This window comes from Pleuronectes platessa, chromosome 12 (assembly GCF_947347685.1).
Source record: "Pleuronectes platessa chromosome 12, fPlePla1.1, whole genome shotgun sequence".
Taxonomy (NCBI): Eukaryota; Metazoa; Chordata; class Actinopteri; order Pleuronectiformes; family Pleuronectidae; genus Pleuronectes; species Pleuronectes platessa.
In genome coordinates, this window is record NC_070637.1 from 26,033,119 (window position 1) to 26,045,301 (window position 12,183).

Below are 12,183 nucleotides of genomic sequence, written 5' to 3' on the forward strand. Positions count from 1 at the left end.
TTCACTGCTTCTCCACCCGACACACTACACAACACTACACAACACAACACAACGTTTCTAATGGGGACATTTTATTTTCATCCCAAATTTCTTTTTTTTATCTTGAAACTATTTAAATCCTGTTTCATTATGAGTTGAATCAGGAGAAGTTTTCAGCTAATTTACGATAACTGTTCTATTTAATGATTTTATCATTTCTCTGTAGATGTGAAATCAGCTCCGTTCACATTATTCATTTCAATTTTTATAATGGTAATGAAACTTTAACATGTGATTTCAATCTTTGAATCAGCTCATTTGACTTATTTGACTGCAGCTGTGGAACAGATCTCAGTAGTTAATGTTTTTCCTGTAGATTTTATTAATATTTTTATTTCTTAAATGTCATTCACATGAGAAACGTTTTTCACTAATGATTCACTGACTCAAAGCTGTGTGTGTGTGTATGTGTATGTGTGTGTGTGTGCTTGTGCTTGTGTATTTGTGTGTGTGTGTGTGTGTGTGTGTGTATGTGTGTGTGTGTGCTTGTGCTTGTGTGCTTGTGTGAATCCGGCTGAATTGTGTTGTCACCTTCATCTCTCCTCTTCCTCAGGTGACTGGTAAGAGGTCAGAGGGCAAAGAGTCGGACGACTTCCAGGGGGGCGTGTACGAGGCAGCTGTCAATCAAGAGAAGCGCGATGACCTGAGGTCCCACAGCGACAGCGCAGGAGAACAGGAAGTGAGCGTGGCTGCGCTCAATGTAAGAACAGAGTCTGTGGAGTCACACAATTTAAATACAAATAACATGAGTATATATTAGTCATCACTATTATGAGATTAGTTCAGTTTTAGACTTACTAGTATCGGATTATTATATGAAAGACCAAAACCATAAAATACCATTAAACATCACACAGCTTCACGTCCTCACCACAAGGCAGCGGCTGGTCTGCAGCCTCTGAGGACCGTGATGATGTGGGAGGAGCTGGGGTGTAGGGACACAGGGGGGTGTGGTCTCAGTGATTCATCAGAGGAGGATTCACACCAGCTGACAGGTGTCAAACATAACAAGGAGCGAGGTCAGGAGCAGGCTGTGATTGACAGGACGTCAAAGACACTGACAGGAAATCAAAGTGTCACAAACTGAAGCATCAGCAGCTGTTTGTGTGTTTAAATTTAAACTGAGCTGCAGAGTTACTGACTGAACACACACACACACACACAGACACACACAGACACAAACACAAAACACACACACACACACACACACACACACACACACAAACATTTAAATTCAGTCCGTGATCTCATATCGGAACAAGCTCGTCAGTAGTGTTGTTTGGTGTGTGCTGCCACCTGGAGGCATCTGGGAGTATAGCACAACACTAATTGCTCTATTCTGTAATGAACAATAACAAACTCTTAGAACAATAATAATTACATTCATTTATAATGTAAAACATATTATCATTATTATAATAATTATACAAATTTCTTTATTATTAGTGAGTGTCCCTCACCTGTAAAATGGCAGCAGATTATTTTACAATGTTGAGCTCATGAAATATAACAAATGGAATAAGCACAGTTGAAACGTGGCCGTGTGTTCTGGTCTCAGACGGACAGGAGCGGCCGCCTGAAGCTGGAGACCGTGGACGACCTGTTCAACATCCTGCAGCTGAGGAAGAGGAGGAGAGAGAGGAAGAGTCCCGTCCACAAGAGGCAGCAGCCGGAGCCTGAGACTGTGGTAAAATATACATTTATGATTTGTATTTACAAGGTTATGGAAGAATGAAGGTCCTCATTGTATTTCACATGTGAACCAGGAGCCAGTGAAATAGTTTCACTTGTGAATCTGTGACTTGGCCTCAGAACAGTCGCTGTGCATTTCATTTCATTTTCTCGAGTCAGATTTTCAGAGAATAAGAGCAGTGGGCCGAACATCGAGCCATTTGTATTCTTTACAATATTATAATATCAGAACTAATTACTCAGCATATTGTGTGAATCCTTTAATGTCCTTAAAGCAAAGTCTGGTTTCTGTTATAGTTTAAAATCTTCTTAAAACTGGTATAGAATATTTTGGGCCAATTGTGTTAATCTAAGAATCTTGTTGTGTTATATGTTGCGTTACAGACTTTCCCCTCAGCTCTGACTTCTAGTGTTTCTCTCTCTGTTTTCAACACTGACTAAAAACCATTAAAATAACTATTTTAATTGAAGGAGCTTAGCATGTAGCTGCAATCGAGCTGTGACCTGCTACAGTAATATCAGTAGATTTGAGAGTTCAAACTGTAAAATGCTCTTTTTAATAAAGCAGCTTGAATTCGGTTGGTAAAGTCCTGATGAACTGTCCTGAGGCAAAGTGAGTTTGAGGTGTGAAGAGTTTTTCTTGACTCAGCCGGAGACGGTGGATGAGCAGCTGTTTCTGACGGCAGCGATGGAGAACAAGCTTCCTGTGGTGGAGAAGTTCCTCAGTGACGGAGGAAACCCCAACGTGTGCGACCACGTGAGTGTCACACAGCCACGTGCACACGATCAAACCTGAGGAGCAGCTGATTGTACGAACCGCACTAATGAGGTGGATTGTGTTTCGTTACTAATGAAACGTGTGTGTGACCAGTTCCAGAGAACAGCTCTGCACAAAGCTGCATTCAGAGGAAACATGGAGGTGATGAAGAGCCTCCTGGAGGCCGGAGCTGCCATCGAGAAGAAAGACAAGGTGAGAGGAGGACAAACACACACACTCACACACACACACACACACACACACACACACACTGAACTGTCAGACTGATGATGTGTGTGTGTTGCAGCTGGAGGCCACAGCGCTCCACTGGGCCTGCAGAGGAGGAAGTCTGCCGGCCCTTCAGCTCCTCCTCGACCAGGGGGCAAAGGTCACATCCAGAGACAAGGTCAGTCAGCAGAGGTTACTACAGGTCAGAGGTTACCACAGGTCAGAGGTCACTACAGGTCAGAGGTCACTACAGGTCACCTCTGTTAATCCATAAAGAAACAACATGAGCTGCTCCATGTTCAAAACGATCACTTTGGCTTCATCTGAAGGTCAAATAGAAACAGATCTAAACAAAAAATGGCAGCGAACCCAAAACATGAACTTTCACAAAACCATCTTCTCTCCTCCTCTCCTCCTCCTCTCCTCCTCCTCCTCCTCCTCCTCTCCTCCTCTCCTCCCCTCTGCTCCTCCTCCTTCTCCTCCTCTTCTCCTCTCCTCCTCTCCTCCTCCTCTCCTCCCCTCTGCTCTGCTCCTCCTCTCCTCCTCCTCTCCTCCCCTCTCCTCCTCCTCTCCTCCCCTCTGCTCCTCCTCTCCTCCTCCTCCTCCTCTCCTCTCCCCTCCTCTCATCCTCTCCTCCTCATCTCCTCCTCTCCTCCTCTCCTCCTCTTTTCCCCTCTCCTCCTCCTCCTCTCCTCTCTTTCCGTTTCCGGTGTGAGTGAGTGGTGGTGGTGGAAGCGTGAGTGGCGCGGAGAATTTGAAATTGTACTGGGTTTGCCTGTTTCACCGGTATTCCTCTGGATTCTTTCTCTTTTCATGTCTGCATGAGGAGGTAAGCTTTTTTCTTTAATATCGTTTTCAAGTAACAACCGAGAGACCGCGGGTTTGTCGGGGGTCTCTGGAGGAATGGCGTCCACGGAGACGCCACCTCCGTCACTCCGGCAGGGAGTTAGGATAGTCCCGCCGGGGGACAACGTTAGGGTGGAGGAGGTCCTGCTGGCTGTTGGAGAACAGGTGGGACACGATAATGTAGTTTATGCCTCCAGAATGAGCAAAGCGGTGGTGGTATTTCTCAAGGAGGAACCACAGGTGCACCAGCTGATTGCGAGTGGAGTGTTTATTAGGGACGGCTTCGTGCAGGTGAACCCGCTGTCGGTCCCCGCAACCCGGATCACGGTATCCGGAGTTCCGCCTTTTATTTCAAACGATATCTTAAAATCCGAACTGAGCAGATTCGGTAAATTTTCGAGCGGTTTCAGAACGCTTAATTTAGGTTGTAAGGATCCCAAACTGAGACATGTACAGTCCCTGAGACGGCAGGCATTTATGTTCTTGAAATCCCCCACGAACACTCTGGAGGTCTCCTTCAGAGTGAAGCACGGGGACGGGTACTACATGGTGTACGCCAGCTCCGGGAGCTTCAAGTGCTTTGAATGCGGGGACGTGGGGCACAAACGCTCCTCGTGTCCGCATCATCAGCGGCCCGGAGAGGCGGCAGGTGCGCATAGCGCCGAACCAGCGGCACACAGTGGCTCAGGGGCCGCGGCAGCTCCGAGCACCGAACCAGCGGCACACAGTGGCTCAGGGGCCGCGGCAGCTCCGAGCACCGAACCAGCGGCACACAGCGGCTCAGGGGCCGCGGCAGCTCCGAGCACCGAACCAGCGGCACACAGCGGCTCAGGGGCCGCGGCAGCTCCGAGCACCGAACCAGCGGCACACAGCGGCTCGGGGGCCGCGGCAGCGCCGAGCGCTGAACCAGCGGCGGACGCTCCTCGCGCTGGAGCGGCAAAAGCCACCCGCGGCAGAGCCTTGAGTGGCGGTGATGCCGTGAGTGGGGGGGACGTTGCACAGCCTGAAGCAGAGAAGTCAGAGGGGCAGAGCCTGTCAAAGAAACTACGTGTGTCTGAGGACGTAGAGAAACCCTCCCAGTCTGCAGCGGCAGAAATGTCACATGTTGATGAGGCAGGCTCCTCAGATGCCACAGAGCACTGTGTGAACAACGATGAGGGACAGAGTCTGTCAGTCAGTCAGGCTGCAGGTGGAGAGATGGAGGAGGAATCAGATCTAGAGAGTGTAGCATCTTTTGGGACCCCAGCTAGAGATATCTCCCTCTACACTTTAGAAGATATAAACATCTTTCTTGACCAAACCTACGGGAGGGTAGCTAAAGTGGAAGAATATTTTGACGATATAGAAAAATTTATTAGATCTGTGGCTGTTCTGAAAAGACAGTATGGGATGGATCAGCTCGACGAGAAGAAACGCTTCCGTCTGAAAAAACATATGACAACCCTGAGGAAAGAGGCTAAAGGACAAACCACGAGAACGACGAGGAGCAGGTCAAGATAATCATGCATCACTTGGTGTTTTCTCCTTCACTGCTTTCTGTACCTTTCTTGTTTATTTTCTGCTCTGACTTTTCTATGAGGAAATTAAAAATAGGTTCACTCAACATTAATGGGGGAAGAGAAAGTAAAAAGAGAGCTGTAATAGCAGAGATCTCGGCTCAAAAACACATTGATGTGTTATTTCTGCAGGAGACACACACAACATCGAGTGATGAAGTAGACTGGGGCTTATGGTGGAGGGGTCCTCATGCCTTAAGCCATGGCTCCAACTTCATTGCAGGAGTAGCTGTAATGTTCACCAAAACAATAAATGCAACCATCTTATCCGTTTCAGAATTAGTGAAGGGGCGATTGTTATTAGTAAAGGCAGAAATAGAAAACACAGTGCTGGTTTTTGTGAACGTCTATGCCCCTAATCAAGGTGCAGAGAGAGTACGCTTTTTTAAGTTACTAGAAAACGAACTTAAAAACTATCAGCAGGATCAGATAATTGTCGGTGGTGATTTCAATTGTACCATAGACTTTACTGTGGACCGGACCAGTGAGGAACCTCACCCCCAGTCATCGCAGACCCTTAACAGTCTCATTAACCAGCAAGATCTAGTTGACACCTGGAGGATAAAGCATCCACAAGCCAGACAATATACATGGATGAGGGTCAGAGAAAACAGGGTGACTGCAGCCAGACTGGACATGTTGCTTATATCCCAAAACCTTCGAGCCAGACTAAGTCAAAGCATCATTAGCCCGGTTGGTTTCACAGACCATCATCTGGTTAGCATAGAGTTAGTAATTTCACCAGGGGAGAGGGTTAAATCCTACTGGTGTTTTAATAACAAACTGCTGCAAGACACTGCGTTCTGTCAGGCTTTTGAGTTCTTCTGGCAGCAGTGGAAAAATAAAAAAGCAGATTTCATTTCTTTAAAGCTCTGGTGGGAGAAAGGTAAGGCACAGATTCGCGTGTTTTGCCAACAGTACACATCGTACTCCACTGCCACAGCTAAAGCAGTCATTCAGGAACTAGAGGCTAGCATCACAAACATAGAGGAGGGCTTAGTTGCAGATTCCACCACAGGTCAAACATCACTGAAGGAAAAAAAATTGAAATTGAGCTCATACCTGCAGGAGAGGGTTAAGGGAGCTCTCGTAAGGTCCCGGATGCTTAACCTAACAGACATGGATGCACCAACTGCTTTCTTTTTCGATCTTGAGAGATCAGCTGCCCAGAGAAGACAGCTTACTTGCATTAGACTCCCGGGGGGCGGAATAACCACCTGTCCAGGCCAGATGAGGAGCCAGGCGTCAGCTTTTTACGCCGACCTGTTTGGAGCGGAAAGTTGCTGCATGGAGTCCCGTGAGGAGCTGCTGCAGGGACTACCGCAGCTCAGCCATGACGAGAAAACTGCCCTCGACTCGGAGCTAACTCTGCAGGAGCTGACAGAAGCGGTGAACCAGATGGCAGCAGGACGAGCGCCAGGAGTTGATGGTCTCTCCAATGAGCTGCTTAGGAGATTCTGGAGCATCATTGGTCCGGACCTGCATGGCGTCCTTTTGGAATGCATGAGAACAGGTTCACTTCCTGTCTCGTGTCAGCGAGCGGTAATTTCCCTGCTGCCAAAGAAAGGAGATTTCGCCTTACTTAAAAACTGGAGGCCCGTTGCTCTCCTGTGTGCGGACTACAAGGTGCTTTCAAAAGCCCTAGCCAATAGACTTAAAAACAATTTGGAGACGATTGTCCACAAAGACCAAACTTACTGCGTACCAGATCGGACAATCATGGACAATATTTTTCTTTTAAGAGATGTTATTGATTTATGTAAAAAATATGAGTTGGACTGTGGAATTGTGTCGCTAGATCAGGAGAAAGCCTTTGATAGGGTAGATCACTCGTACTTATTTGACACATTAAGAGCTTTTGGTGTAGGTGATGGGTTTATTGCATGGCTCAGCTTATTATATAATGGTGCACAATGCATGATCAAGATGGGGTCAGGGCTGAGTCGACCAATCAATGTACAGCGGGGGATACGACAAGGCTGTCCAATCTCCGGGCAACTATACAGTCTGGCCATCGAGCCCTTGCTTTGCAGGATGAGGGATAAGGTCAGTGGCCTCTCGCTGCCTGGTTTCCAAGATCCTGGGAATTCCGTCATAGTCTCGGCGTATGCGGATGATGTAAATGTGTTTGTCTCAAATCAACAGGATGTATTTACTGTACAAAAAGCACTTTCATTGTATTGTAAGGCTTCCTCTGCACGGGTGAACTGGGAAAAAAGTGAGGCTTTGTTGGTGGGTCAGTGGAGAGGTCAGGCAATACCAGGTCTGCCTGGTGGTCTTGAGTGGGGGACAGAGGGGTTAAGAGTTTTGGGTGTATTTTTGGGTAGCGACGGGTTTCAAAAAAACAACTGGGAGGGAGTGAAGGAGAAGGTGTGTGCTCGGTTGTCTAAGTGGAAATGGTTGCTACCCCAGCTATCGTATAGGGGAAGAGCTTTGGTTGCTGGCAGTCTGGTTGCCTCGACTCTCTGGCACAGGCTTACGGCTCTGACGCCACCAAGAGGACTAATTGAGGAACTACAAAGAGCCATACTGGAGTTCTTCTGGTCTGGAAAACACTGGGTTAGGGCAGCAGTCCTCTATCTGCCGGTGGTCGAAGGAGGGCAGGGACTGGTGGATATCTAGTCCAAAATTGCCGCTTTCCGGCTTCGGGCAGCACAAAGACTTCTTTACAATTGTGGCCCGAGATGGGTTGATGCGGCACGTCTGTTGCTGAGGAGAGCCGGAAGATTAGGCTACGATAAACATCTCTTCCTATTAAGATCGGAGGACATGGATCTCACCGGGCTGACCCCGTTTTACAAATCAATGTTAGAGGCTTGGCAGATTTTTCGTGCCAGACGAGTAAACAATATAACACCTGGTTTGTGGCTGTTTGATGAACCGCTGTTCTTCAAGGACTTTATGAGGTCGGAAACACTGCAGTCTGCCAGCCTCAGAGACAACCTCAGACGAGCTGGATGCACCAAACTGGGCCACCTAATAAGGATGACAGCAGCATCAGTGGATACCCTGAGAGAGAGAAGCAACATCAGGTCTACAAGACTGATCAACAAAGTGTTAGAGGAGGTCTGTGCCGCACTGCCGCAAACCATGACAGTCTTTGCAAGAAACAATGCTCTCTGTGACCAGTGGAGTGATGACTCAAAATACAGTTTCCCCTCCTTATCCATCAGCCCAGCTGTAGGGGAGTGGCAGGAGAGGGGTGGTCAGCTGTTGTCCTTCCCTACTCCTCACCTGGACAGCTTTCAGACTGTAGGAAAAAAGGCTGTCTACCAGACCTGTGTGAAGGTTCGTAATTTGCACTCTCTGGAAGGGATGAGAGAGTCGAGGTGGACTGGGCTGTTGGAGCCAAGTGCTTCCCCGAAAGGCAGCTGGCGGTCCTTGTACAAGCTACCCATTGAAAAACGGACAGCAGACCTCCAGTGGAGGGTAGTGCACGGGGCGATAGCTACAAACAGATACAGAGCGCACCTTGATCCGGAGCTGGGAGAGGGGTGTACGTTCTGCTCCCAAGCTGAGACACTGGAGCATTTATTTGTGTCCACGGCTGGAAGAACTCTTTAATGTGTTGAAAGGGTGGTTTCAGGGCCTGGGAGAGGTATTTTCATTTGGTTTGTTCATTTATGGGCCGAAATATTCTGTAAAGGAAAAAGCTGTACAAAACCTGTTAAACTTTGTCTCTGGTTCTGCAAAGCTAGCCATTTGGCTAACACGCAGGAACCAGGCAGTGGACACTGGTAGCGTGCATCCGGCCCCAATGATGGTTGGATTGTTGAAAGCCAGACTAAAAGTAGAACATGCCTACTACAAAATGATGGACAATGTGATGACATTCAGTCGTATATGGGCTGTTGGGGGGATTTTATGCACCCATGGGGAGGACGGGGAACTAAATATGAACCTGTAATGTGAGATACTACAGTTTGTATGGATGTGTGAATGGGAATGTACATGCGTGTGTACATAGGTGTGTGTATATATCTTAAAGAGACTATATGTATTATTTAATAACCCTATTTGGTTGAGTTTTACAGCTGGTGTTTGAAGTAAGAAGTGTATTTGTTCCTGGGAACAGAAAATAAATGGTCTTTGAAAAACCAAAACCTCTCCCCTCCTCCCCTCTCCTCTCCTCTCCTCTCCTCTCCTCTCCTCTCCCCTCCCCTCCTCCCCTCTCCTCCTCCTCCTCCTCTCCTCCTCTCCTCCCCTCTGCTCCTCCTCTCCTCCTCTCAGCTGCAGAGCACTCCTCTCCATGTGGCTGTGAGGACAGGACACAGTGAATGTGCTGAACATCTCGTTCACTGTGGAGCAGACGTCAACGCCAAAGACAGAGTAAGAAGCTGATTGGACAACACTGATATTTACTCATGTTAAATCATACATTATGATACATTATGATACATTATGATACACATTACACACCTTACACACCTTACACAGAAAGCACACTGACTTCCTGTGTCCTCCCACGCTGCAGGACGGAGACACGCCCATGCACGACGCTGTGAGAATCAACAGATTCAAGATGATCAAGCTGCTGATGATGTACGGAGCCCGTCTCAACACCAAGAACAGTGTAAGAACTCAGCAGCACGTCAGAAACATCTGGACTCAGCGGAGTCTGAACAATCAGGAGTCAGGCTCAGCTGTCAATCATCACGTCTTTATCTCCTTAAATAACAGATCAGAAAAACTTGAACAAACGTCAGTGAGATAAGAACCTCCTCAAATGACACAAACATCTTTGACAAACATTCATTTAACGTGGCGGTTTATGACCTGTACCAGGTGGGGGGGCCATCCAGATGTTTTGAGCTGTTATGTCCATCTCACGGTTCAGACTTAAAGCTCGTCTCATCATAACATAGATGATTTAATATGTAGTGGAATCTCTATAGCAGCTGTTGTACAGATGTTCATCCCTGTGATGCACCTAATGAAGACCAGCGACTGAGTTACAGACGTGAAGAACAGAGGTTTTTTGTTTCTCCTGTGCAGGACGGGAAGACTCCGCTGGAGACGCTGTACTCTTGGCAGAACGGAGCCAAGAGTCTCCTGTGTAACTTTGAGGAGGAGAAACTCAGCAGCACCTCCCCCTGAGGTGGAGACCGCAGAACAAGAGAAGAAGAAGAGTGGTAGAAAAAACACGTGGACTTTTGATCCGTTCTATCATTTGTCTTCTCTTAGCGTGCGTCCATTGAGGCGCTGCAGACTTCATACTCTGACAGATATTAACCTCAGGTAATATTCAGGTGCTGCCGAGCCTTTGTCATTAACTTCGCTCCGGGTTCAGGGATTTGAACCAGCAACCTTCAAGGTGATTGGCAGGCGTTAAAGAAAGACTTTCCTGAAAGTAGCAGCAGGGACTTGAATTATCAATAATGATTGATCAATAATGTGAAATCTAATCAGCGTGTTTCATTGATAGTGATTATTAACACTGATGGATTCACGGATATTGCTGGACAATGTCTCGGCCGACAACGTGAAGATGCTTTTATTTGAACTTTTCTTCATTTGTAGTTTAAGCTGAGTTGATGTCGGCGATGCTGCCGCGAGAAAATGATTATTTATTGATTAACGGCAACGGTCTGTGATCAGTTTACTGGTTTGATTGATTTCAATACTTACACTTGATAACTAAGTGATTAGAAGTGAATTATTTGTGTAAAATGTGAACGTGTTGTATTGATTCACACGAGTTGTTTGATCTGGTGAGAGCAAACAGGAAACCACGACAGAGCTCTTCTCCTGCAGCCACGTTCATCCAGTCCAATCCCAGCGGCTGCTCTGGATCCTGATGAGCTGCACGTTTCCACTCCGCTCTTTGACTCGTCTTGCTCTTGCATCATTTTTCACTCTGAAATTTTGGATTCAGTTTATTATTTCTAATGTTACAAATTCTAATTTCTAACTGTGGATCGAATTTTGCTCAAACCTTACAGCATCACTTTGCTTGTGTTTGTAAGTTTGGACAAAGTTCATCCAGATCCCTTTGAGCGTCTGGGGTCAGAGGTCAGCTCGGCTGTCTCCCGCCTCTTCTGATGCAGGGAAGACATTTTGTAAATGGTTGAGAGGGAAGAAAGTGAAAAGTCACAGTTGGTTCTGAGGATGTCTGAAGAAAGTTATGTGAAGTGAACACGTCTTGACAGATGATCAATAATTTGATTTATTTTGTATTGTAACAGATGAATGTAAATTTTGCTTTGTAATTATGGATCGATTGAATAAAAGATATTTTGAATCTAATTTCCTCTGTGTTGACGAATCGAACACATACACACTCAGTGGAGTTAATGTCCCACAGCTTTTTCACAACAGAGAGAAAAGTTACTTTTTATAATTCTAATTACAGAACCAGGCTGGTTTAGACCAGTAGGTGTTGTACAGTTGAGATTGTGTGGATACAGAGTTTCTGAAGGTCTCAACAAGCTCAATGTAAAAACTTGTTTACACTCGTAAAGACATTCAATATTTGTCTTAATGAACGTCGCAAAAAATTTAATTTCAGATCATTTAACTTTTGAAGACCTTCACAGGGTTCATGCTGGGGTTTGGTTGAAATCCTCTCAGAACCTGATGGGAGGAGTCTGCAGTTATTCACCTCAACTGGTCCCACTGCAGCTGCTGGTATTCAGCCACTCCTCTACCTCCTTTTAAGTTTCATTCTTGGACTGTTTGTAATACACTTCAGCATGACCCTGTGTTTCTCAAGTGGACTCACCTGCATCTCAACAACCTCATCAACACCAGAGCTTTAACCCTGGAGCTTAGTCACCTGTTCACATGTCAGCCTGTTCACCTGCTCCCCCCAGCATCAATAAAAAAAAATATGGTGTCTCTTTCCACTGCTTTGTGGAAGTTATTCAAATATACTCGCCCCTGAATCTTAAAACTAAGAGCTCACTGCAGCCCCTGTTTATTGACCTAAATGACATAAAATCATTGATGAACTTTAACCTCCTCAAACTAAATGAAAAGAAGACTGAGGTTATTGTGTTTGGACACCCTGAGTTGCCGGATGTGGGAACCCTCGGCCTTCTATCTCCTAATATTCCCTCCTCTGTG

General features: G+C 46.5%; 1 protein-coding gene across 1 annotated transcript in view; it reads left to right on the top strand.

Moving 5' to 3' along the window:
- Positions 1-11,351, top strand: part of LOC128453008 (ankyrin repeat domain-containing protein 1) — an 11,389-nt gene extending 38 nt beyond the window's left edge. The window contains exons 2-9 of the mRNA XM_053435592.1: positions 593-739; positions 1,598-1,726; positions 2,381-2,488; positions 2,603-2,701; positions 2,796-2,894; positions 9,349-9,447; positions 9,593-9,691; positions 10,114-11,351. Coding sequence (XP_053291567.1) covers positions 593-739; positions 1,598-1,726; positions 2,381-2,488; positions 2,603-2,701; positions 2,796-2,894; positions 9,349-9,447; positions 9,593-9,691; positions 10,114-10,215 — 882 coding nt within the window. The 3' untranslated portion in view covers positions 10,216-11,351. The remainder of the gene's footprint in view (positions 1-592; positions 740-1,597; positions 1,727-2,380; positions 2,489-2,602; positions 2,702-2,795; positions 2,895-9,348; positions 9,448-9,592; positions 9,692-10,113) is intronic.
- Positions 11,352-12,183: the final 832 nt, after the last annotated feature.